This window comes from Bubalus kerabau, chromosome 3 (genome assembly GCF_029407905.1).
Source record: "Bubalus kerabau isolate K-KA32 ecotype Philippines breed swamp buffalo chromosome 3, PCC_UOA_SB_1v2, whole genome shotgun sequence".
NCBI classification, from domain to species: Eukaryota; Metazoa; Chordata; class Mammalia; order Artiodactyla; family Bovidae; genus Bubalus; species Bubalus kerabau.
Window position 1 is genome coordinate 98,197,429 of NC_073626.1, and position 25,635 is coordinate 98,223,063.

General features: G+C 38.3%; 1 protein-coding gene across 20 annotated transcripts in view; it reads left to right on the forward strand.

The window, feature by feature from the left end:
* NEB (nebulin) overlaps positions 1-25,635 on the forward strand; it is a 218,335-nt gene that overhangs the window by 99,498 nt on the left and 93,202 nt on the right. For all 20 annotated transcript variants that reach the window (XM_055572601.1, XM_055572582.1, XM_055572581.1 and 17 more), the window contains exons 72-92: positions 1,280-1,387; positions 2,484-2,795; positions 3,823-4,026; positions 4,460-4,564; positions 5,523-5,630; positions 7,720-8,031; positions 9,513-9,716; positions 11,094-11,198; positions 11,345-11,452; positions 11,814-12,125; positions 12,967-13,170; positions 13,983-14,087; positions 14,968-15,075; positions 17,145-17,456; positions 18,937-19,140; positions 20,517-20,621; positions 20,768-20,875; positions 21,237-21,548; positions 22,390-22,593; positions 23,406-23,510; positions 24,391-24,498. In XM_055572601.1, the coding sequence (XP_055428576.1) occupies positions 1,280-1,387; positions 2,484-2,795; positions 3,823-4,026; positions 4,460-4,564; positions 5,523-5,630; positions 7,720-8,031; positions 9,513-9,716; positions 11,094-11,198; positions 11,345-11,452; positions 11,814-12,125; positions 12,967-13,170; positions 13,983-14,087; positions 14,968-15,075; positions 17,145-17,456; positions 18,937-19,140; positions 20,517-20,621; positions 20,768-20,875; positions 21,237-21,548; positions 22,390-22,593; positions 23,406-23,510; positions 24,391-24,498 (3,753 nt within the window). The remainder of the gene's footprint in view (positions 1-1,279; positions 1,388-2,483; positions 2,796-3,822; positions 4,027-4,459; positions 4,565-5,522; positions 5,631-7,719; positions 8,032-9,512; positions 9,717-11,093; positions 11,199-11,344; positions 11,453-11,813; positions 12,126-12,966; positions 13,171-13,982; positions 14,088-14,967; positions 15,076-17,144; positions 17,457-18,936; positions 19,141-20,516; positions 20,622-20,767; positions 20,876-21,236; positions 21,549-22,389; positions 22,594-23,405; positions 23,511-24,390; positions 24,499-25,635) is intronic.

Here is a 25,635-nt window from a genome sequence, read left to right on the forward strand (position 1 = left end):
CATTTACCTGTTCTAGTTCTCTTGGAATATTTGAACTTACTAGACATTCTTTAAAACGTAGCCTTGATGACACTAAAAGTGTTTTCCTTGAAGCCCGGGCTCTTTTTCCATTGTTGAAAGAATAAAATGTTTGGCCTGAAGCCACATAATGATTGAAGCACATTTTTTCCCACTTATACATAAGGGCAAACTTGAGAATTTATCGTTCAAAGGAAAAATATAAAGTATAAGAGTATTTGACTCTCTAGTTACAAAATAAACATTTCTAGAAATTTTTAAGAACAAATGCCCTCCCTCGGGATTTTATCTCAAATACATTAAATTTACTCTTGTCTACTTTAGCTTTTCCTTGTAAGAAGTTGCAACATAAGAGAATGTGAATTGTCACACATTAATAATCCACATTAAAAACATTCAATTACATCCTTCTCAAACTCTAAAAGTTATTTTAAAATTATTACTAATTAAGAATTAAATTCTTGTAATGGTTCACAAGTTAAAAAAGACTAAATACTACAGGTAGAGATGACTTAATGCAGTGGTTCTCAAGCTGTGTTCCCATTGGAATACCTATGTTCTAACTTCTGTGTATGTCTGTCTTGCCACAGAAACTGAATAGTGGGTATTTTGCCAATTCATAAAGAAATTATTATAATTTCATCAGTTTTGTCCTTTTGACTCGTAAATCCCTGGTTCCTGCTACCCCTCTGTCTGCTAGCAATTGCCAGCAATCAACAAAATGAATAGAGAGCAAATAGTGTTAACAAAGATATTCAGAAACAGTGGATGATCCTTAGCTTAGCACTGTTGGAATACAGGTACATGCTCATGGCAGTAGTGTTGTTGTTATATCATATTCTCTGCTGGTAAAATTGATCCTAATTCAAACTTGCAGTTAAATAAACAGACGTTTTTGGTAATTTCATGAAAAGAACAAATGCTGAGCAAATTCAAGCACATTTCAGAGTTAATAATGAGTAAAATTTGAAGGAGTTAAACCTGCTGAAAGTAAAATTTCAAGTTCAACAAATAACTTGCACACTGTGTAAGAAGTAAAAGAAAGAGATATTGTAAAAAAATTTTTTTTAATTTAAGGCTGAACATACTAGTTTTTGTTCTGTATCCAAAAGTAGTCTTCCTTTCATCACAATATTGTAAAAGCAATTATCCTCCAAGTAAAATTAATTAAAAAAAAGTAGTCTTCCTTTGATGGAAATATTAACATATTTTTAGAATGAAAGTGAGCACTGTGTCTAAAAGTTACTACTTCTTTCCTCAGAACCTCTATCGCCAGGCCATGGAAGAAGCCAAGAAAGAAGGATATGACTTAAGAAGTGACGCCATTCCTATCGTGGCTGCCAAGGCCTCCCGGGAGATTGCGAGTGACGTAAGAGCTGATCACATGCTTCCATCTGTTACCAACAGCCCAGCCACCTGCATAGGGCATCACACTCTTGGAACACAGCTGAGAGTCTCTGTAGTCATCATCCACCCACCTGCCTTCATTGCATAGTCAAATAAATTGAGGCTTTGAGACAGTCACCTGTCCGAGTTTCATAGAGATACACTGGGTTGTGGTTCCTTTGATGCTCTTTTGGTCCTTGCTTAGTAAGACTGAGTACCTTGAGCAAAGTTAAGTGGGCATATGTTGAGCTACTCATAAATCCTCATGAGCTCTCCTCAGGCTACACTCAAGGCAAAGATGCCAGAAAAGAAACAGGCTTAACTGAGTTCTTCCCCTTGACTTGAGAACAGACATAAAATAGCAAAAATGTTAAATATTTCTTTGCTGTGGGGTCCACAAAAATCAATATTCCTTTACCCTAAAAATGAATATGTGAGGTTCCTGTACAACTTAAATATTAATCCAAGAGTAGCAAAATTGTCCATTTTGGTAGGTTTTTCTTTTAAATCATAGTAAAATTGAATAACCATTTACCGCTTTCAGTATATAGTCCATAGGTATATTCACACTATCGTACAACAGACTTTCAAAACTTTTTCATCTTGCAAAACTGAAACGCTATGCTCCTTACCAACAAGAATTGCCCCTTTTAAAACTACTCCTTGCCAATTATTATGCAGAATGCCGTAAAAGAAGAAAATTAATGACCCATTATAAACACACCCCTCCAATATGTTCTCAGCTCGGTCTGCCCACATGACTGACTTCTGAGAAACCGCTGTCACTGTGACTGAAGTTCATTCTTTCAATGTTCACTTTTCTATCACATTTTTTTGTGGTTAAAACATAAAATTTGCTAGCGTAATATAAAGGAATCACTGTGGAGTTATTCTGTGGAGGTGAAATGAGCACCACATCTTCTTTTTTAAGAGAAAGCATGCCCCAATGTGGAGCATCACAGTAGCTGGTTTGATGAAACTCCCCTGAAGTCCTGAGGATTTTGTAGAAAAGCATCACCACAGAGAGAGCAGCAGGGACCTTGGTGCTTTCTCCTTTTTTACTGGGTTCTCTCTTTCAGTACAAATACAAAGAAGCTTATCGTAAGCAGTTGGGTCACCATATTGGTGCCCGAGCGATACATGATGACCCCAAGATGATGTGGTCTGTCCACGTTGCCAAAATGCAGAGTGACCGTGAGTACAAGAAAGATTTTGAAAAATACAAGACCAGGTTCAGCAGCCCAGTGGACATGCTTGGTATTGTTTTGGCCAAGAAATGTCAGACTTTGGTTAGTGATGTGGACTATAAACATCCTCTGCATGAGTGGACCTGCCTGCCCGACCAGAATGACATCGTCCATGCTCGGAAAGCTTATGACCTCCAGAGTGATGTGAGTATTCCCGATGCTGCTTCTGCATCCTAGTGTTAATAATAATAGTGCAATAATAATAATACTGGGCTTCCCAGGTGGTGCAGTGGTAAAGAATCTGCTTGCTAATGCAGAAGACACAGGAGATGCAAGTTTGCTCCCTAGGTCGGAAGATCCCCTAGAGGAGGAAATGGAAACCCACTCCAGTATTCTTGCCTGGGAAATTCCATGGGCGGAGGAGCGACAGTCTATAGAGTCACAAAGATTTGGACATGACTGAGTGACTGAGCACACTAATAATACAGTTAGCATGCCGTTTTGAGAGTAAAAGAAAGCCAATAATTAGGAAATACATATTCTCTCTATAGTACCCCATTACATACTTTATGTTTTGTGATTCTGAAGATGAAAATAAAGGTAAGAGTTTATTAAAAATTTCCCATCATGAGGGAAAAAAAGTGTAGGTATGTGTAGTGATGGATCTTGACATATTGAAGATCATTTTGCAATATACACATATATTGAATCATGATATATACCTAAAACTGATATAGGTCAATTATATTTTAATTAAAAATGCATATCAAGAGTGTGATATGCAAAACTTAACATTATTGTCTGTTGAAACTCATGACTGTAATTGAATTTCACCTCTTTTCCTTAAAGGCAAGAATTTTTGTTACTGCAGTGTTTACACAGTGTTGGTCTAAGTATATGGTCTTTTGAGGGGCTATTAGAACACCTTTTTCAAAGCTAAAGAAACTCTGCTCTTAAGTGAAAATCTTTTAATACCCTCAAGGGCAGGACAGTGTCTTTACTTTTTAGAAAGATCTTTTGTTGTTCCTAGTACAATCCTCTATGCCAAGCAATGCTTAGGAAAAATGTACTCAGGAGTCAATAAGGCTTATGAATGAGTGATTAATTGAGATGGCAGCTTTACCTGTTCAGTGCTTTTTGTGTTTCTCTCACAGTATGATCCATTTTGTGACTCTGAATCTGAAAAAACTAATTATTATCATAACTGTGTTTCTTGTTGGTTGATTTGCAGAATTTATATAAGTCAGACCTTGAATGGTTGAAAGGCATTGGTTGGGTTCCAATTGGCTCCGTGGAAGTACTTAAAGCCAAGAGGGCCGGAGAGATACTGAGTGACAACATCTACCGCCAGCGTCCAGATACACTGAAATTTACCAGCATAACTGATACCCCGGAGCAGGTGCTGGCAAAGAACAATGCTATAAACATGAATAAGGTGAGTCTTCACTCCTCAGCATCAAGTATAAGAATTTATCATAGAACAGAGTAAAAACTCTGACATGTTACTACATTTTAAAGATTCCTATAGGATTTATGATACCTTTAAAAGTGATTTTCCCATTATAACACCATAGTTACTTAGTAATACTTCAGAATATTAAGCTGTTAAAAATACCATGTGCTGCAAGTATTTCACAATCACAGGTATTAAAAACTGCAACCCAATCATACCTTTTAGCACTGTTAAAAACAGAGTCAGTGAAATAGTAAGCTAAATTCTTTTGGAAATAGTAATTTATCTACTTGAAAAGTAGGAATTTATGCAACTTTATTAGTTTTATTTCTACTTTGTACAAAGGAGAGGTAACTAGCACATAATCAAAAAAATGTGAACTCTAAAATAATTTTTCTCATCTTTTTTTTCATAGCGCTTATATACTGAAGCCTGGGACAATGACAAGAAGACAATCCACGTCATGCCTGATACACCAGAAATCATGCTAGCCAAGCTCAACCAAATCAACTACAGTGATGTGAGTAACCTACTGATCTTATCATGAAGAGAGAGGCAAAAATGAACTACTGTAACAGTTCCCTTGGTGAAATGTTTTAACCAATTTATTGTATGCACTGCAAGCCAATATTGTCACTAAAACAGATAGTTCTCCTTTGATTCAAGAAATAATTTTCTTGATTCAATTGTGGGCCGTGTGGTGGGTCCACAAAGCAGACAAGCCTTTTATGAAGATGACATCATGGAGTGAAATGCTTATGGAGAAGTATCCCAAAAGGGATTATACTACTAAAGCCTTATACGCCCCTAAGGGCAGTGTGGTCATCAAGTCTTTATTTTATCCAGCAACTATTTAGTAGGTCGACACTGGGTTTAGAACGCAGTGAGTTTCTGTACTATGTGTTCTTTTGCTGCTTCATTGTGTTCTGGTTACCATTTAATGTCATTTGCAAGCATTTTCCTATGCATCTCTTTCAGAACCAACTTTTTCATTAGAGTGGTGATTTTGAAACCCTAATCTACAGATTGATCGTAGTCTGTGATGATAGTCCATGGCAAAAATGGGAAAAAAACAAGAACAACACATTGAGTTGTTCTCAAATCCAAATATATTCAATTTAGAAACAACCATACTTATTTTTCTCCTTCTTTGTCATTAAGATGGCCTTTCTTTTATATTAAAATTGTGATAATAAGCAGTTGGAACTTTTATACATGTGCTTGTTTGGCAAAACAGAATTTTAGCAACCAGATACTGATTCCTCCCTAAAAACTTTTGTTATTTGCTAATCAATAAAAAAGTTTAAACCATGTGCCTTAAAATCCTTGAGCACCTATGAAACATAGTTTTCTACAAACCCACACTAATACTTTGTGGATCTGTTTCTGTAGTTTAAATGAGGACAGATAAAGCTTAATAATAAATAGCTTCATTTTTTACAAAAGGAGCACTGATGGATTAATTCTCTTTTCTACAGAAACTCTATAAACTTGCTTTGGAAGAGTCCAGGAAGGAAGGTTATGACTTGCGTTTGGATGCCATTCCAATCCAAGCAGCCAAGGCATCAAGAGATATTGCCAGTGATGTAAGTTGATATTTTTTGAAGATGCAATTCTTACTCAAAGATGTTTACAAATGGCAGCTTTTACAGATTTTCTTGCCAGAAATTTAGCCTGAAAGTCCCAATCTCCTTTAATGATTCCCCCATGTACAAAGTTGCGAATGAAAAAGAAAACAAAAGATACTATGTTCAATACCCATTAATCTTTCAAAGATGGAGTTACACTTTTTTTTTAATTTTTTTTAAATTAATAAAGATAATTTTTATTGGATACATTTGCAATTTTAATTATTTAGAGCTACAGGTTATCTTCAATAGAATACCATGGAATTTTTTTTTTATTTTATTTTTAAACTTTACAAAATTGTATTAGTTTTGCCAAATATCAAAATGAATCCGCCACAGGTATACATGTGTTCCCCATCCTGAACCCTCCTCCCTCCTCCCTCCCCATACCATCCCTCTGGGTCGTCCCAGTGCACTAGCCCCAAGCATCCAGTATCGTGCATCGAACCTGGACTGGCAACTCGTTTCATACATGATATTTTACATGTTTCAATGCCATTCTCCCAAATCTTCCCACCCTCACCCTCTCCCACAGAGTCCATAAGAATGAAAGAAAAACACCAATACAGTGTACTAACGCATATATATGGAATTTAAAAAGATGGTAACAATAACCCTGTGTACGAGACAGCAAAAGAGACACTGATGTATAGAACAGTCTTATGGAGTTACACTTTTTAAAAATAAGTATTTTATGACCACTAAAAATGGGCTCCTATTCCGCGCCCCCCCACTCAGGTTCTTTTTTTTTTTTTTTTTTTTTTAATTTTTACTTTACAATATTGTATTGGTTCTGCCACACATCTACCTGAATCCGCCACAGGCGTACGCGTGTTCCCCATCCTGAACCCCTCTCCCACCTCCCTCCCCGTACCATCCCTCCGGGTCATCCCAGTGTACCAGCCCCAAGCATCCTATATCGAACCTGGACTGGTGATTCGTTTCTATTTTTGAGCCTCAGAAGTTGAGCAGCTGATGACCCAGATGTTTGTAATAAATAAAAAACGTTTTTGTTAAAGACATTGATAGCACATGTAAGTCAGCTAATGTGAATGTGAACTCTTTCCTACTAGTATCCATTTATTCTTACACTAAGAGAAAATGTTAATTATGGGTTCATTTTAGAGTTTTGTTTAATCCTTTGTTGACCTTTAGTAAGGTTCTCCTACAAGATACTTATAACTGGACACAAGAGCAAGTTGAGAAGTAAGCAAAGCTTTTACTCAGCACCCACTTTTCTCTCCCCCCTAGTCCTTCACATCTCATGAGAAACATCTCCTGAGGGTGTCCAGTACCCTCATGCTGTACCAGGGCTGGCTCCTTAGGATTCAAATCCTGACTTTCCTTCTTCTGGAAGTGTCCCAGACCTTAGACATACGGTTCATTTCTTCCTTTATCAAAACTGTTTCTGGCTACTAAGCTGGAGAAGCCCACACTATGACCATCTCATGGTAAAATGGACTATAAAGTGTTATTTTTGAGTAACACGTTTTTAAAATAGAGTGTTAACCCAAGGCATTTACTCTCTCGTGGTTAAAAGTTCAATGACATCGACAGGCAAATAAGGGAGGTATTTCCTGGTGAAACTTTCTAAACATAGCTCATGTGCTTGACTATGGAATTTACTATAAATTCTAATCACAAGGGAAGTATTCTAAAACATTCATAATATCAAAACTTTTTTAGAAAAAGTCACATCTTTAAGTAGATTCTCTTTTAAATTGTACAAAATATTTTTACCTTACTTGTTAAACAAATGTAAATGAGGCAGTATAGTTTAGTTGATGGGAAAAATATTTGGAATCAGAAGCTCCCCATTTTAGTCTTAGCCCTGCCACCTGCTTAGGGTGTGACCTTGAACAAATCACTTGACTCGTGGAGGCTTCAGTTTTCTATTTTATAAAACTGAGTTGATATAATATTAATCTTTTTCTCTCACGTTAGTGGTGGGGAAAATCAAAAGAAATAATACATCTATGAAACTATGAAATATGATATAAATAAGATGTCCCTATCATTAGACTTATATCTTTATTCTTTTCTTCAGTACAAGTACAAGGAGGGGTACCGCAGACAGCTCGGCCACCACATTGGGGCCCGAAATATTAAGGATGATCCCAAGATGATGTGGTCCATCCACGCGGGCAAGATCCAGAGTGACCGGGAGTACAAGAAAGACTTTGAGAAGTGGAAGACCAAGTTTAGTAGCCCAGTGGACATGATGGGGCTGGTGCAGGCCAAGAAGTGTCAGATCCTTGTAAGCGACATAGACTACAAGAATCTGCTTCATGAATGGACCTGTCTGCCTGATCAGAATGACATCATTCAGGCTCGGAAGGCTTATGACCTTCAGAGTGATGTGAGTGGATTTAATATTCTTCGCAAGGTTTCAAGAAGGGATTCTAACTTTTTTGTGTGCCATGGAATCTTTTGGCAGTCTTGTGAAACCTGTGGAAAACTTCTCAGGACAATATCGTGAAAAGCATAAAATTACATCCATTATACACATTGGTTTCGGAAGAAACCAATCACATTGGAAAATGGTTATCAAAAGTATTAAACTAAGGAAGGGAAAGGATAAATTAGGAGCTGAGGACTAACAGATACACACTACAGAAAATAGACGAACAGCAAGGCCATACTACATAGCACAAGGAGCTATATTATCTTATAATGACCTAAAATGGAAAAGAATCTGAAAAAGAATATATATATCTATCTATATTCAGTTATATAACTGAATTACTGCTATATACCTGAATCTAATACAACATTGTAAATCAACTATACTTCAGTTTTTAAAAATTAAAAATAAAATTAGAGTATCAGGAGAAAAAACTAAATCTGTGAGGTACTAATATATATATATATGCATTTACTGAAGTGTATTGTGTATTATATGTTACAGGTGCACAATACAATGTTTCACAATTTTAAAACATGCTCCATTTATAGTTATTGTAAAATGTTGGCTTTATTCCTAGCATTGTACAACATACCCTTGTAGCTAATTTTATGCACAAAAGTTTATAGATTGTCCTTGGGACTCAAATACTACCTTATTGGTATAGTAGCTCCTTGTTTTCTTGATCAGGCTCTGATAAGTAGTCACTTTTGAGAGAATGATAAAAGTAGTGGCATTTTAAAAAAATAGTTTCCCAAAAAGCCATAAAAACAAAAAGAACTGTAACTGTTACTTATAAGAGAAATTCTTCATCAGCCAATTCTTTAAATTGAAAGAAGAAATGTGAAAGCGGGACAAAATATATTTTTTTCTTGAACTACAACACAAGAAAGGAGACTGAGGATAAGCTAAATAAAAGTAAAAGTATATATGCTCTTTGGCTTAGAAAAATGAGTATAGAGTCATGTGAAAAATGATCCCTTATTTGTTGTCCCCAGAAAACACATTGATTCAACATGCAGTAGTGTTCATCCTTTCTTTATGTTGCACACTGGCTGTGAAGGCCACTGCTCAAAGAGATAGGAAGAAATTGTATTCTAACAGAAAATTATTCCCATACAGACAGGTATGGGCAATCAAATCAGAGAATAAACACTTTGTATTGGGAGGCAGGCAGAAATTTTCTTAAAGTGGTTTTGTATCAATGAAATCACGTATTGTTAGAGATTCCATAGGTCTTTAAAACAGCAGGAATTGACTACCTTCAGGGACAAAGTGTTGAACTAGATGTTCTGCATCAAAGTAAAACAGTACTGTCTTTTCAGAAATTTACACAAGTGAGATGCAAAATTACACACCATCTGTCTATGCTAAATCATGAAGCATCAGGTTGTGGAGGTAATTTCTACAAACATTTGACATTATTTCATTTTCAGGCTATTTACAAGGCTGATCTTGAGTGGCTAAGAGGAATTGGGTGGGTGCCCATCGACTCTGTGGGGGTCGAGCATGTGAAGAGAGCCGGAGAAATCCTGAGTGAAAGGAAGTACCGCCAGCCTGCAGTCCAGCTCAAGTTCACAAGCATTACAGACACCCCAGAGATTGTCCTAGCAAAGAATAATGCCCTGAACGTGAGCAAGGTGAGTCTTCAGCTGCGGCCAGTTGCCTGAGTCATACCTTCCTCATCCTGGGCTCATAAAGTGAGAAATGTCCTGGAGGGTTTCCAGAGAAAGGAGAGGTAGGTGATGGGCCTGATTCTCATGCAGGTCTTCAACAAAGCTCGAATCCTAGCTGGACCTGCACACTCTTCTTAACCCTGACCCCACATTTCTGTGTGCAGGGGGAAGCACAGCCTAAAACAAGTTCTCTGGGGGTAAAGCACACATTCTCCTGAACAGTGACCTGGAGACGTCCACAAATGCAATACCTTTCTCTGCACATTCTCCTCAGCAGAGCTGACTCAAGCCAGTGGTGTCTGTTTATCCATCTTGTAAAAAACATACAGCTGTTTCACATTTTGCTCAGAAGTCTGAGAAGCGCTGTGCATGGCAGTGTCAGTGCACATCTCAAATTAGTTGCTTGTGGAAATCCCACTTGGGAAAGTGAGCTGTTCCTGCTGCTTTCAGTTTTATCACACAAAATAGATGATTGCTGCTTTCCTCCAGAATTCTGGCAGTCTGCTTATTGATTTGGGGCTAATTTCTTCATCCAGTAGGTAGGCCCTTAATATGAACATTTGAAGTTGAACTGAACTTTTCTGAGTTCTCCCACACCTGCCTGAATGTCTTCCAAATATCAGGGCAATGAAATTGTGTGCTCAGTGCAGAGTACGAAATTGGCCCTCAGATAGCAAACTGCAAAGTTTGGGGTATTAAAACTCCAGAAAGCTTATTCTATACCATACTCATCAACAGAGCACCCACTGTGAAAATAACAATAGGAAACATCATAAAATTTGTTGAGTTCCTTCCATGACTCAGGCACTATACATATGTTATGGTTAATCTCTAAAAAAAAATACTCAATAAAGTTAAATACCAATTTCACCTCAGCTAAAAGAAAGAGACAAGCATAAAGTTTTTTTAAAAACTTTAATTGGGTATGATTATCCTCCCCCCTCAAAAAAAATGACAAGTGTGAGGCCTTATGTATCTTTTTGAAGATCACTCAGCTTAGACATAGAGGAGCTGGGTTTGACCTTGGGATTGTCTCTGAAATCTAGGGATTTCTACTATATCATAGTTCTATAGCCAAGCTCCATCCTTGAAGGTTCTATGAGAGAGCCTGAGAGTCACAGAATAAAAAGAATTAATAATTGAGATCATGATGTTGTTTTCCATTGGCTATAAAACTGTTATGAGTCTGTTTAAACATGGCCATGACTTACTCTCTCCCCTTTTGCTTCCCTCGCCTCCAAATAAACTTTAAAAGGTTATCTTACAGCTAAATGAAATAAATTTGATAATACCTGCAATGTATTGGCTTTAACAAAGGCGTTTACCTTACTTCCCCCCTAGCATTTATATACAGAAGCCTGGGATGCTGACAAAACCTCCATCCATGTGATGCCAGACACCCCGGAAATCTTGCTGGCCAAGAGCAATTCTGCCAATATCAGCCATGTAAGAGATTTCCTCATTGTTGTTTCAGCCTTTAGTCTAGAACTAGTTAAAATCCTGTTACCATCTTACCACCTTCCTTACTAGAACTGGCCTATTAACTTTCTACAACACCTTTCTTTTTCTGTTGTATATTATTCTCCACCTAGAAACTTTACACCAAGGGATGGGATGAATCAAAGATGAAGGACTATGATCTGAGAGCTGATGCTATTTCCATCAAACGTGCCAAGGCCTCGAGGGACATTGCCAGTGACGTAAGTGCTGTCTGTCTAACCCCCTTGGGCTCACCTTGCTGAACAACCGTAGTGCAGCTGGTGGGCCACGCTTGGTAATTGCTTCCTCTCGTTGTTTCCTTTTGCTGTCCCAGAGAAGAAAAACACATTTTGAAATTGTAGTCAGAGTTGTTGCATAAAAAGTTTTCAGCAGTGAAGATATATGATTATAGTTACCTTTATGATAGCACAAAACATTAGTTTAAAATTGTTCAGAGATATCAAAGTATTTGCAATGTAAAACTCTTGTTCATTTCTTGTGGCTTTCCATTATTGTCTGTGATTGTCAGTATGCATATGGTATTAAAATCGGGCTTCTAAACCTGTATCTCTCATGTTTTAGTACAAATACAAAGAAGCATATGAGAAACACAAAGGCCACCACATTGGAGCCCGGAGTGTTGAAGATGACCCCAGGATTATGTGTGCCATGAATGCAGGGAAGATTCAAAGTGAAAGGGAGTACAAGAAGGAGTTCCAGAAGTGGAAAACCAAGTTCAGTAGCCCAGTGGACATGTTAGGCATCTTGCTGGCCAAGAAATGTCAGACTCTGGTCAGTGACATTGATTATCGAAATTACCTGCATCACTGGACATGCTTACCTGATCAAAATGACATTATCCAAGCCAGGAAGGCCTATGACCTGCAGAGTGATGTAAGTAATGTGAACTTCGGGAAAGGCGGAATGGGAGGGCATAGATTTGTTAATTGTCCAGACAGTGCCTCTGCGGAGTGACCCATGGGTTGTTCACTGCACCACCTCAGGGGGCACCATTCACATTGTTAACACCTCTGTTTAGGAGTTACATTATGGGAATCAAAGAACGTTAGATAAAGAACTCTGCTCTGGTCATATCCTCTTTCCCTAGCCTAGGATCCAGATTATTTTTTTTTACATCCTTTGTACTGTCTGGCAATGAAAATATATTTTAGATGAACATAAATTATCTGAATATTAAAACAAATAACTGCCACCATTGTACTATATCCAAAACACTGAACAGAGTTTCCTTGGGTCAGTTATTATGGGATGAAAATGGAATGAGATTCAACAAAATATTTTAAAATTTTTTCAGTTACATGATTTCTTTGTAATATCGAATCATCATGAAATTTAGCATTATTACCATTTTATTCCTATTCAAGCCTAGCATAAAAAATTATTCTTTAACATGGATTTCCCTGGTTGAAACTCTGTGCTACCAGTGCAGGGGGACACAGGTTTGATCCACTGGTTGGGGAAGTTCCACAGGCCATGTGGCTAAATGAATGAATAAATAAAGCCCTTATTTAAAAAAAAATTATTTTCCTCTGGATATTGAAAATTGAAAAATTGCTCTGGATATTAAAACCCCTGAGTCATGTAAAATCTCAGGTCCTACTTTTTTAGAACCACCATCTCCTGTGCTTTTCAACCCCTCAACCCCATGAACTTTTCAATTCAGGGATGCTGTGTCTAAAACTTGGAACAATTTTTGTGTTTAATGTCTCTGTAGAACATGTACAAATCAGACCTGGAGTGGCTGCGTGGCATCGGCTGGATGCCAGAAGGCTCAGTGGAAATGAACAGGGTGAAGAATGCTCAAGACCTGATCAATGAAAGACGCTACAGGACTCGCCCAGAAGCCTTGACATTTACGTCCATTGTTGACACGCCAGAGGTCGTCCTGGCAAAAGCCAATTCTCTGCAAATGAGCGAGGTAAGAACCATCCTACTTTCAGGCTCCCCTCTTGTGGGGCTTTCTCTTTGAAAGTTGCCACCCCAACGGAGCAAATGAATTGTGTCTCTTCAAAGACCTCAAGTGATGGGAGCAACTCTAAGAATCTCTTGGCTAGTTTAGTGAAGGCACGTGCCAAGTAGAGCTGTGACAAATGCCAGTGTGCCTTTCCGCTATCTCACACACAAATTGGGAAGCACTAAAATGAAAACTGTCACTACACAACACTGCTGGAAAGCAAATACCTATTACCAAACATATGGCATAATGCTCCACATTGAATGGTAGAATACTGCATAAGTCAGGGTCCTCCAGAGAAACGGAGCTAAATGGAATGTATGAGACAAAGGTTTATTTTATGGAACTGACTCACATAATTGTGGAGGCTGGCATGGCCAAAGTTTGCTAGATAGGCCAACTGGCTGGAGACGCAGGAAAACAGGTCCAAGGCAGTTGGCTGGCAGGATTACCCTTGCCCAGGGGAGGTCAGTCTTTTTTCTCTTAAAGCTGTCATTTGATGGGATGAAGCCCCCCACCTCCCATATCACAGAGGGTAATCTACTTTATCCAAATCTGCTGTTATGAATGTTAATCTGTTCTAAAAAATACCTTCACAGAAACAGCTAGAATAATATTTGACCAAATACCTGGGTACTGCGGCCTAGTCAAGTTGACACAAAAAACTAACCGTTGCAAACATAGCACAAAACATTTTTCCAGGTTAAATAGTTGTGAAGGCTTAAGTTTCAAATATCTGTCACTGTATTAAAATAATATTTTCCTTCTCTCCACAGAAACTGTATCAAGAAGCCTGGAATAAAGATAAAAGCAACATAAGCATTCCTTCTGACACACCACTCATACTGCAGGCTCAAATCAATGCCATGCAAATCAGCAATGTAAGAGGCATAATAATGGAGTATCAAGGTCTTTGAAGGACAGCATCTGTCAGCATATGGAATGTGTTATAATGGACGAATTAGCCACCTTAGAAGTGTTTATAGCTTGGGGTGCCAGATACGTTCTATTTAGCTACCATTCCCAAGGCAATATGAATGGGAATTCTCCTTCAAACTTTAGTTTAGATACACGTCTGGGTCCCTGCCCTGTGAGAGTTGGGATACCTGAATCTTACTGATGTCCTCCTTTCAACCTGGAAGTCATTGTCCTACGTCCAATGCCCGCAGCTCAGTTTCATCGTATACTGACTGAGAATAATGAACTCCCTAGTTAAGTGCCTCTTATACAAGGAAGTATAAGAGGTAACAGTCTCTGTGGTCTTTATAGGTTTTGGATTAATCCAGAACTTTCTTGTTTGACATTTCAAGGCCATAAGAAAAACCAAAACTTTTAATTATGTGGAGAGTGCAGGATAGGTATGTCACATCCCTTTAGCAGAGTCCTTTGAAAAGTCAAAGAGCAACATTAGGAAAAAAATCTTACCTAGTCTTATGTGGTCGCTGGATGAAGGTTTTCTAGGTTCGCGGTTGATTCTTAGTTCCCATGTGTAAGGGGATGGTTTCACATTGTACCACATTGTGATGGGTGCAAATAATACAAGCAATAGTAGCTTTAGATGTTTAGCCTTAAAGTTATAATCACAAGTACCCTGTGCTCCATGAAATAAATAGGCAATAATTAAAAGAAGATCTCAGAAGTGACTGTTTTTTCTTAAGCTGCCATCATGTACAGTGTGCTTTATGATTCATAGTATAACTACTGTGAGTCTGTCCACTGATTTTCAGTTCTTACAAGCAAACTTGTGTTTTCCCTCAACAGAAACTCTACCAGAAAGACTGGGATGAGGCCAAGCAGAAAGGCTATGACTTGAGAGCAGATGCCATTGAAATCAAGCATGCCAAAGCCTCCAGAGAAATCGCCAGCGAGGTACAGCTCCTCCTAGTTTCTTGTGGGTTTTCTACTCTATACAACAAATTGGGAAAGGATTTTTCAAGAATTTTGCTTTGGTTTGATTTGCTTTTAAATTCGTGTGCTAAAAACTCTATTTTAAAATATTAAAATGGGGTGAAAAACACTAAGGTAAACATAGGTGAAGTCTATGTGTAAATCGTTTCTAAGTTGTTTATAAGTAGAAGTGAAATATGATGAAGAATCTGTACAAAATTCTCAGGGAACATTTAGGAGCAGTACAATGTGATTTTTATTTATTGTTTTTAATTTTATTTTATTTTTAAACTTTACATAATTGTATTAGTTTTGCCAAATATCAAAATGAATCTGCCGCAGGTATACATGTGTTCCCCATCCTGAACCCTCATCCCTCCTCCCTCCCCATACCATCCCTCTGGGTCGTCCCAGTGCACTAGCCCCAAGCATCCAGTATCGTGCATCGAACCTGGACTGGCAACTCGTTTCATACATGATATTTTACATGTTTCAATGCCATTCTCCCAAATCTTCCCACCCTCACCCTCTCCCACAGAGTCCATAAGACTGAAAGAAAAACACCAATACAGTGTACTAACGCATATATATGGAATTTAGAAAGATAGTAACAATAACCCTGTGTACGAGACAGCAAAAGAGACACTGATGTATAGAACAGTCTTATGGAGTTACACTTTTTAAAAATAAGTATTTTATGACCACTAAAAATGGGCTCCTATTCCGCGCCCCCCCACTCAGGTTCTTTTTTTTTTTTTTTTTTTTTTTAATTTTTACTTTACAATATTGTATTGGTTCTGCCACACATCTACCTGAATCCGCCACAGGCGTACGCGTGTTCCCCATCCTGAACCCCTCTCCCACCTCCCTCCCCGTACCATCCCTCCGGGTCATCCCAGTGTACCAGCCCCAAGCATCCTATATCGAACCTGGACTGGTGATTCGTTTCTATTTTTGAGCCTCAGAAGTTGAGCAGCTGATGACCCAGATGTTTGTAATAAATAAAAAACGTTTTTGTTAAAGACATTGATAGCACATGTAAGTCAGCTAATGTGAATGTGAACTCTTTCCTACTAGTATCCATTTATTCTTACACTAAGAGAAAATGTTAATTATGGGTTCATTTTAGAGTTTTGTTTAATCCTTTGTTGACCTTTAGTAAGGTTCTCCTACAAGATACTTATAACTGGACACAAGAGCAAGTTGAGAAGTAAGCAAAGCTTTTACTCAGCACCCACTTTTCTCTCCCCCCTAGTCCTTCACATCTCATGAGAAACATCTCCTGAGGGTGTCCAGTACCCTCATGCTGTACCAGGGCTGGCTCCTTAGGATTCAAATCCTGACTTTCCTTCTTCTGGAAGTGTCCCAGACCTTAGACATACGGTTCATTTCTTCCTTTATCAAAACTGTTTCTGGCTACTAAGCTGGAGAAGCCCACACTATGACCATCTCATGGTAAAATGGACTATAAAGTGTTATTTTTGAGTAACACGTTTTTAAAATAGAGTGTTAACCCAAGGCATTTACTCTCTCGTGGTTAAAAGTTCAATGACATCGACAGGCAAATAAGGGAGGTATTTCCTGGTGAAACTTTCTAAACATAGCTCATGTGCTTGACTATGGAATTTACTATAAATTCTAATCACAAGGGAAGTATTCTAAAACATTCATAATATCAAAACTTTTTTAGAAAAAGTCACATCTTTAAGTAGATTCTCTTTTAAATTGTACAAAATATTTTTACCTTACTTGTTAAACAAATGTAAATGAGGCAGTATAGTTTAGTTGATGGGAAAAATATTTGGAATCAGAAGCTCCCCATTTTAGTCTTAGCCCTGCCACCTGCTTAGGGTGTGACCTTGAACAAATCACTTGACTCGTGGAGGCTTCAGTTTTCTATTTTATAAAACTGAGTTGATATAATATTAATCTTTTTCTCTCACGTTAGTGGTGGGGAAAATCAAAAGAAATAATACATCTATGAAACTATGAAATATGATATAAATAAGATGTCCCTATCATTAGACTTATATCTTTATTCTTTTCTTCAGTACAAGTACAAGGAGGGGTACCGCAGACAGCTCGGCCACCACATTGGGGCCCGAAATATTAAGGATGATCCCAAGATGATGTGGTCCATCCACGCGGGCAAGATCCAGAGTGACCGGGAGTACAAGAAAGACTTTGAGAAGTGGAAGACCAAGTTTAGTAGCCCAGTGGACATGATGGGGCTGGTGCAGGCCAAGAAGTGTCAGATCCTTGTAAGCGACATAGACTACAAGAATCTGCTTCATGAATGGACCTGTCTGCCTGATCAGAATGACATCATTCAGGCTCGGAAGGCTTATGACCTTCAGAGTGATGTGAGTGGATTTAATATTCTTCGCAAGGTTTCAAGAAGGGATTCTAACTTTTTTGTGTGCCATGGAATCTTTTGGCAGTCTTGTGAAACCTGTGGAAAACTTCTCAGGACAATATCGTGAAAAGCATAAAATTACATCCATTATACACATTGGTTTCGGAAGAAACCAATCACATTGGAAAATGGTTATCAAAAGTATTAAACTAAGGAAGGGAAAGGATAAATTAGGAGCTGAGGACTAACAGATACACACTACAGAAAATAGACGAACAGCAAGGCCATACTACATAGCACAAGGAGCTATATTATCTTATAATGACCTAAAATGGAAAAGAATCTGAAAAAGAATATATATATCTATCTATATTCAGTTATATAACTGAATTACTGCTATATACCTGAATCTAATACAACATTGTAAATCAACTATACTTCAGTTTTTAAAAATTAAAAATAAAATTAGAGTATCAGGAGAAAAAACTAAATCTGTGAGGTACTAATATATATATATATGCATTTACTGAAGTGTATTGTGTATTATATGTTACAGGTGCACAATACAATGTTTCACAATTTTAAAACATGCTCCATTTATAGTTATTGTAAAATGTTGGCTTTATTCCTAGCATTGTACAACATACCCTTGTAGCTAATTTTATGCACAAAAGTTTATAGATTGTCCTTGGGACTCAAATACTACCTTATTGGTATAGTAGCTCCTTGTTTTCTTGATCAGGCTCTAATAAGTAGTCACTTTTGAGAGAATGATAAAAGTAATGGCATTTTAAAAAATAGTTTCCCAAAAAGCCATAAAAACAAAAAGAACTGTAACTGTTACTTATAAGAGAAATTCTTCATCAGCCAATTCTTTAAATTGAAAGAAGAAATGTGAAAGCGGGACAAAATATATTTTTTTCTTGAACTACAACACAAGAAAGGAGACTGAGGATAAGCTAAATAAAAGTAAAAGTATATATGCTCTTTGGCTTAGAAGTATGAGTATAAAATCATGTGAAAAATGATCCCTTATTTGTTGTCCCCAGAAAACACATTGATTCAACATGCAGTAGTGTTCATCCTTTCTTTATGTTGCACACTGGCTGTGAAGGCCACTGCTCAAAGAGATAGGAAGAAATTGTATTCTAACAGAAAATTATTCCCATACAGACAGGTATGGGCAATCAAATCAGAGAATAAACACTTTGTATTGGGAGGCAGGCAGAAATTTTCTTAAAGTGGTTTTGTATCAATGAAATCACGTATTGTTAGAGATTCCATAGGTCTTTAAAACAGCAGGAATTGACTACCTTCAGGGACAAAGTGTTGAACTAGATGTTCTGCATCAAAGTAAAACAGTACTGTCTTTTCAGAAATTTACACAAGTGAGATGCAAAATTACACACCATCTGTCTATGCTAAATCATGAAGCATCAGGTTGTGGAGGTAATTTCTACAAACATTTGACATTATTTCATTTTCAGGCTATTTACAAGGCTGATCTTGAGTGGCTAAGAGGAATTGGGTGGGTGCCCATCGACTCTGTGGGGGTCGAGCATGTGAAGAGAGCCGGAGAAATCCTGAGTGAAAGGAAGTACCGCCAGCCTGCAGTCCAGCTCAAGTTCACAAGCATTACAGACACCCCAGAGATTGTCCTAGCAAAGAATAATGCCCTGAACGTGAGCAAGGTGAGTCTTCAGCTGCGGCCAGTTGCCTGAGTCATACCTTCCTCATCCTGGGCTCATAAAGTGAGAAATGTCCTGGAGGGTTTCCAGAGAAAGGAGAGGTAGGTGATGGGCCTGATTCTCATGCAGGTCTTCAACAAAGCTCGAATCCTAGCTGGACCTGCACACTCTTCTTAACCCTGACCCCACATTTCTGTGTGCAGGGGGAAGCACAGCCTAAAACAAGTTCTCTGGGGGTAAAGCACACATTCTCCTGAACAGTGACCTGGAGACGTCCACAAATGCAATACCTTTCTCTGCACGTTCTCCTCAGCAGAGCTGACTCAAGCCATTGGTGTCTGTTTATCCATCTTGTAAAAAACATACAGCTGTTTCACATTTTGCTCAGAAGTCTGAGAAGCGCTGTGCATGGCAGTGTCAGTGCACATCTCAAATTAGTTGCTTGTGGAAATCCCACTTGGGAAAGTGAGCTGTTCCTGCTGCTTTCAGTTTTATCACACAAAATAGATGATTGCTGCTTTCCTCCAGAATTCTGGCAGTCTGCTTATTGATTTGGGGCTAATTTCTTCATCCAGTAGGTAGGCCCTTAATATGAACATTTGAAGTTGAACTGAACTTTTCTGAGTTCTCCCACACCTGCCTGAATGTCTTCCAAATATCAGGGCAATGAAATTGTGTGCTCAGTGCAGAGTACGAAATTGGCCCTCAGATAGCAAACTGCAAAGTTTGGGGTATTAAAACTCCAGAAAGCTTATTCTATACCATACTCATCAACAGAGCACCCACTGTGAAAATAACAATAGGAAACATCATAAAATTTGTTGAGTTCCTTCCATGACTCAGGCACTATACATATGTTATGGTTAATCTCTAAAAAAAATACTCAATAAAGTTAAATACCAATTTCACCTCAGCTAAAAGAAAGAGACAAGCATAAAGTTTTTTTAAAAACTTTAATTGGGTATGATTATCCTCCCCCCTCAAAAAAAATGACAAGTGTGAGGCCTTATGTATCTTTTTGAAGATCAATCAGCTTAAACATAGAGGAGCTGGGTTTGACCTTGGGATTGTCTCTGAAATCTAGGGATTTCTACTATATCATAGTTCTATAGCCAAGCTCCATCCTTGAAGGTTCTATGAGAGAGCCTGAGAGTCACAGAATAAAAAGAATTAATAATTGAGATCATGATGTTGTTTTCCATTGGCTATAAAACTGTTATGAGTCTGTTTAAACATGGCCATGACTTACTCTCTCCCCTTTTGCTTCCCTCGCCTCCAAATAAACTTTAAAAGGTTATCTTACAGCTAAATGAAATAAATTTGATAATACCTGCAATGTATTGGCTTTAACAAAGGCGTTTACCTTACTTCCCCCCTAGCATTTATATACAGAAGCCTGGGATGCTGACAAAACCTCCATCCATGTGATGCCAGACACCCCGGAAATCTTGCTGGCCAAGAGCAATTCTGCCAATATCAGCCATGTAAGAGATTTCCTCATTGTTGTTTCAGCCTTTAGTCTAGAACTAGTTAAAATCCTGTTACCATCTTACCACCTTCCTTACTAGAACTGGCCTATTAACTTTCTACAACACCTTTCTTTTTCTGTTGTATATTATTCTCCACCTAGAAACTTTACACCAAGGGATGGGATGAATCAAAGATGAAGGACTATGATCTGAGAGCTGATGCTATTTCCATCAAACGTGCCAAGGCCTCGAGGGACATTGCCAGTGACGTAAGTGCTGTCTGTCTAACCCCCTTGGGCTCACCTTGCTGAACAACCGTAGTGCAGCTGGTGGGCCACGCTTGGTAATTGCTTCCTCTCGTTGTTTCCTTTTGCTGTCCCAGAGAAGAAAAACACATTTTGAAATTGTAGTCAGAGTTGTTGCATAAAAAGTTTTCAGCAGTGAAGATATATGATTATAGTTACCTTTATGATAGCACAAAACATTAGTTTAAAATTGTTCAGAGATATCAAAGTATTTGCAATGTAAAACTCTTGTTCATTTCTTGTGGCTTTCCATTATTGTCTGTGATTGTCAGTATGCATATGGTATTAAAATCGGGCTTCTAAACCTGTATCTCTCATGTTTTAGTACAAATACAAAGAAGCATATGAGAAACACAAAGGCCACCACATTGGAGCCCGGAGTGTTGAAGATGACCCCAGGATTATGTGTGCCATGAATGCAGGGAAGATTCAAAGTGAAAGGGAGTACAAGAAGGAGTTCCAGAAGTGGAAAACCAAGTTCAGTAGCCCAGTGGACATGTTAGGCATCTTGCTGGCCAAGAAATGTCAGACTCTGGTCAGTGACATTGATTATCGAAATTACCTGCATCACTGGACATGCTTACCTGATCAAAATGACATTATCCAAGCCAGGAAGGCCTATGACCTGCAGAGTGATGTAAGTAATGGTGAACTTCGGGAAAGGCGGAATGGGAGGGCATAGATTTGTTAATTGTCCAGACAGTGCCTCTGCGGAGTGACCCATGGGTTGTTCACTGCACCACCTCAGGGGGCACCATTCAGATTGTTAACACCTCTGTTTAGGAGTTACATTATGGGAATCAAAGAACGTTAGATAAAGAACTCTGCTCTGGTCATATCCTCTTTCCCTAGCCTAGGATCCAGATTATTTTTTTTTACATCCTTTGTACTGTCTGGCAATGAAAATATATTTTAGATGAACATAAATTATCTGAATATTAAAACAAATAACTGCCACCATTGTACTATATCCAAAACACTGAACAGAGTTTCCTTGGGTCAGTTTTATGGGATGAAAATGGAATGAGATTCAACAAAATATTTTAAAATTTTTTCAGTTACATGATTTCTTTGTAATATCGAATCATCATGAAATTTAGCATTATTACCATTTTATTCCTATTCAAGCCTAGCATAAAAAATTATTCTTTAACATGGATTTCCCTGGTTGAAACTCTGTGCTACCAGTGCAGGGGGACACAGGTTTGATCCACTGGTTGGGGAAGTTCCACAGGCCATGTGGCTAAATGAATGAATAAATAAAGCCCTTATTTAAAAAAAAATTATTTTCCTCTGGATATTGAAAATTGAAAAATTGCTCTGGATATTAAAACCCCTGAGTCATGTAAAATCTCAGGTCCTACTTTTTTAGAACCACCATCTCCTGTGCTTTTCAACCCCTCAACCCCATGAACTTTTCAGTTCAGGGATATCGTGTCTAAAACTTGGAACAATTTTTGTGTCTAATGTCTCTGTAGAACGTGTACAAATCAGACCTGGAGTGGCTGCGTGGCATCGGCTGGATGCCAGAAGGCTCAGTGGAAATGAACAGGGTGAAGAATGCTCAAGACCTGATCAATGAAAAACGCTACAGGACTCGCCCAGAAGCCTTGACATTTACGTCCATTGTTGACACGCCAGAGGTCGTCCTGGCAAAAGCCAATTCTCTGCAAATGAGCGAGGTAAGAACCATCCTACTTTCAGGCTCCCCTCTTGTGGGGCTTTCTTTTCGAAAGATGCCACCCCAACGGAGCAAATGAATTGTGTCTCTTCAAAGACCTCAAGTGATGGGAGCAACTCTAAGAATCTCTTGGCTAGTTTAGTGAAGGCACGTGCCAAGTAGAGCTGTGACAAATGCCAGTGTGCCTTTCCGCTATCTCACACACAAATTGGGAAGCACTAAAATGAAAACTGTCACTACACAACACTGCTGGAAAGCAAATACCTATTACCAAACATATGGCATAATGCTCCACATTGAATGGTAGAATACTGCATAAGTCAGGGTCCTCCAGAGAAACGGAGCTAAATGGAATGTATGAGACAGAGGTTTATTTTATGGAACTAACTCACATAATTGTGGAGGCTGGCATGGCCAAAGTTTGCAAGATAGGCCAACTGGCTGGAGACCCAGGAAGACAGGTCCAAAGCAGTTGGCTGGCAGGATTACCCTTGCCCAGGGGAGGTCAGTCTTTTTTCTCTTAAAGCCGTCATTTGATGGGATGAAGGCCCCCACCTCCCATATCACAGAGGGTAATCTCCTTTATCCAAATCTGCTGTTATGAATGTTAATCTGTTCTAAAAAATACCTTCACAGAAACAGCTAGAATAATATTTGACCAAATATCTGGGTACTGCGGCCTAGTCAAGTTGACACAAAAAACTAACCATTGCAAACATAGCACAAAACATTTTTCCAGGTTAAATAGTTGTGAAGGCTTAAGTTTCAAATATCTGTCACTGTATTAAAATAATATTTTCCTTCTCTCCACAGAAACTGTATCAAGAAGCCTGGAATAAAGATAAAAGCAACATAAGCATTCCTTCTGACACACCACTCATACTGCAGGCTCAAATCAATGCCATGCAAATCAGCAATGTAAGAGGCATAATAATGGAGTATCAAGGTCTTTGAAGGACAGCATCTGTCAGCATATGGAATGTGTTATAATGGACGAATTAGCCACCTTAGAAGTGTTTATAGCTTGGGGTGCCAGATACGTTCTATTTAGCTACCATTCCCAAGGCAATATGAATGGGAATTCTCCTTCAAACTTTAGTTTAGATACACGTCTGGGTCCCTGCCCTGTGAGAGTTGGGATACCTGAATCTTACTGATGTCCTCCTTTCAACCTGGAAGTCATTGTCCTACGTCCAATGCCCGCAGCTCAGTTTCATCGTATACTGACTGAGAATAATGAACTCCCTAGTTAAGTGCCTCTTATACAAGGAAGTATAAGAGGTAACAGTCTCTGTGGTCTTTATAGGTTTTGGATTAATCCAGAACTTTCTTGTTTGACATTTCAAGGCCATAAGAAAAACCAAAACTTTTAATTATGTGGAGAGTGCAGGATAGGTATGTCACATCCCTTTAGCAGAGTCCTTTGAAAAGTCAAAGAGCAACATTAGGAAAAAAATCTTACCTAGTCTTATGTGGTCGCTGGATGAAGGTTTTCTAGGTTCGCGGTTGATTCTTAGTTCCCATGTGTAAGGGGATGGTTTCACATTGTACCACATTGTGATGGGTGCAAATAATACAAGCAATAGTAGCTTTAGATGTTTAGCCTTAAAGTTATAATCACAAGTACCCTGTGCTCCATGAAATAAATAGGCAATAATTAAAAGAAGATCTCAGAAGTGACTGTTTTTTCTTAAGCTGCCATCATGTACAGTGTGCTTTATGATTCATAGTATAACTACTGTGAGTCTGTCCACTGATTTTCAGTTCTTACAAGCAAACTTGTGTTTTCCCTCAACAGAAACTCTACCAGAAAGACTGGGATGAGGCCAAGCAGAAAGGCTATGACTTGAGAGCAGATGCCATTGAAATCAAGCATGCCAAAGCCTCCAGAGAAATCGCCAGCGAGGTACAGCTCCTCCTAGTTTCTTGTGGGTTTTCTACTCTATACAACAAATTGGGAAAGGATTTTTCAAGAATTTTGCTTTGGTTTGATTTGCTTTTAAATTCGTGTGCTAAAAACTCTATTTTAAAATATTAAAATGGGGTGAAAAACACTAAGGTAAACATAGGTGAAGTCTATGTGTAAATCACTTCTAAGTTGTTTATAAGTAAAGGTGAAATATCATGAAGAATCTGTACAAAATCCTCAGGGAACATTTAGGAGCCAGTACAATGTGATTTTTAATCCTCCACATTTTTATGACATTCTCCATAAACACAAATCAAAGATGAAAGTTTTATGTTAAACTTAAGACTGAGATCACATTTTATACACAAGATCTTACACTGGAGGCATATGTATAATGTTCTGAATAACTATTTGAAGTTCATTTAACAGTAATTTAAAAATTTACAGCAGTCAAATCAATTATCCTACCAAGGCCCAGCTCTAAACCTTTAAGCCACCTTCATTCCTTTTCTTCAAATTCTTTATTTTTTATCTTATGTATCCAGCTGTCTCTTCTTTCCTATTTTTATCTCTAAAACCATAGTCAATCCACAGTATCTGCCTTATTCTCAGTTTCTCTGTCTCCCCATGTTGTCCAAATGTTCCTGTGTTATCCAAATAGAGGAAAGAGAAACTGGCCCTAAGACACTTAGAGTGGAGACTTGTCCACAGGCCTTTTGTTGTCGTCTTCTGATTTGAACCATCAACCTTGTTTTCCATTCCTGAAACGTGCACCTTTCTTGTCTGTCTCCAAGACCACACATATGACTTTTTCCTACCTCAGCTACCTTCAGTACTCTGGGGGACCATGTGACCTAATTTCCACTTGTCAGGCAATCTTGGCAATAATGATTGCCACCCCACTGTGCCTTATTTTTCCCATTTGAAATATGTGATAATACTAATATCAACATCATAGAGATGTTATAAGGATTAAATGAGGTTATAATTGCATCTATTCAACTATTTTTGACTAAAGAACTCAGCGGTTTCATATGAATTGACCTAATACTTTGGAGAAGGCAATGGCACCCCACTCCAGTACTCTTGCCTGGAAAATCCCATGGATGGAGGAGCCTGGTAGGCTGCAGTCCA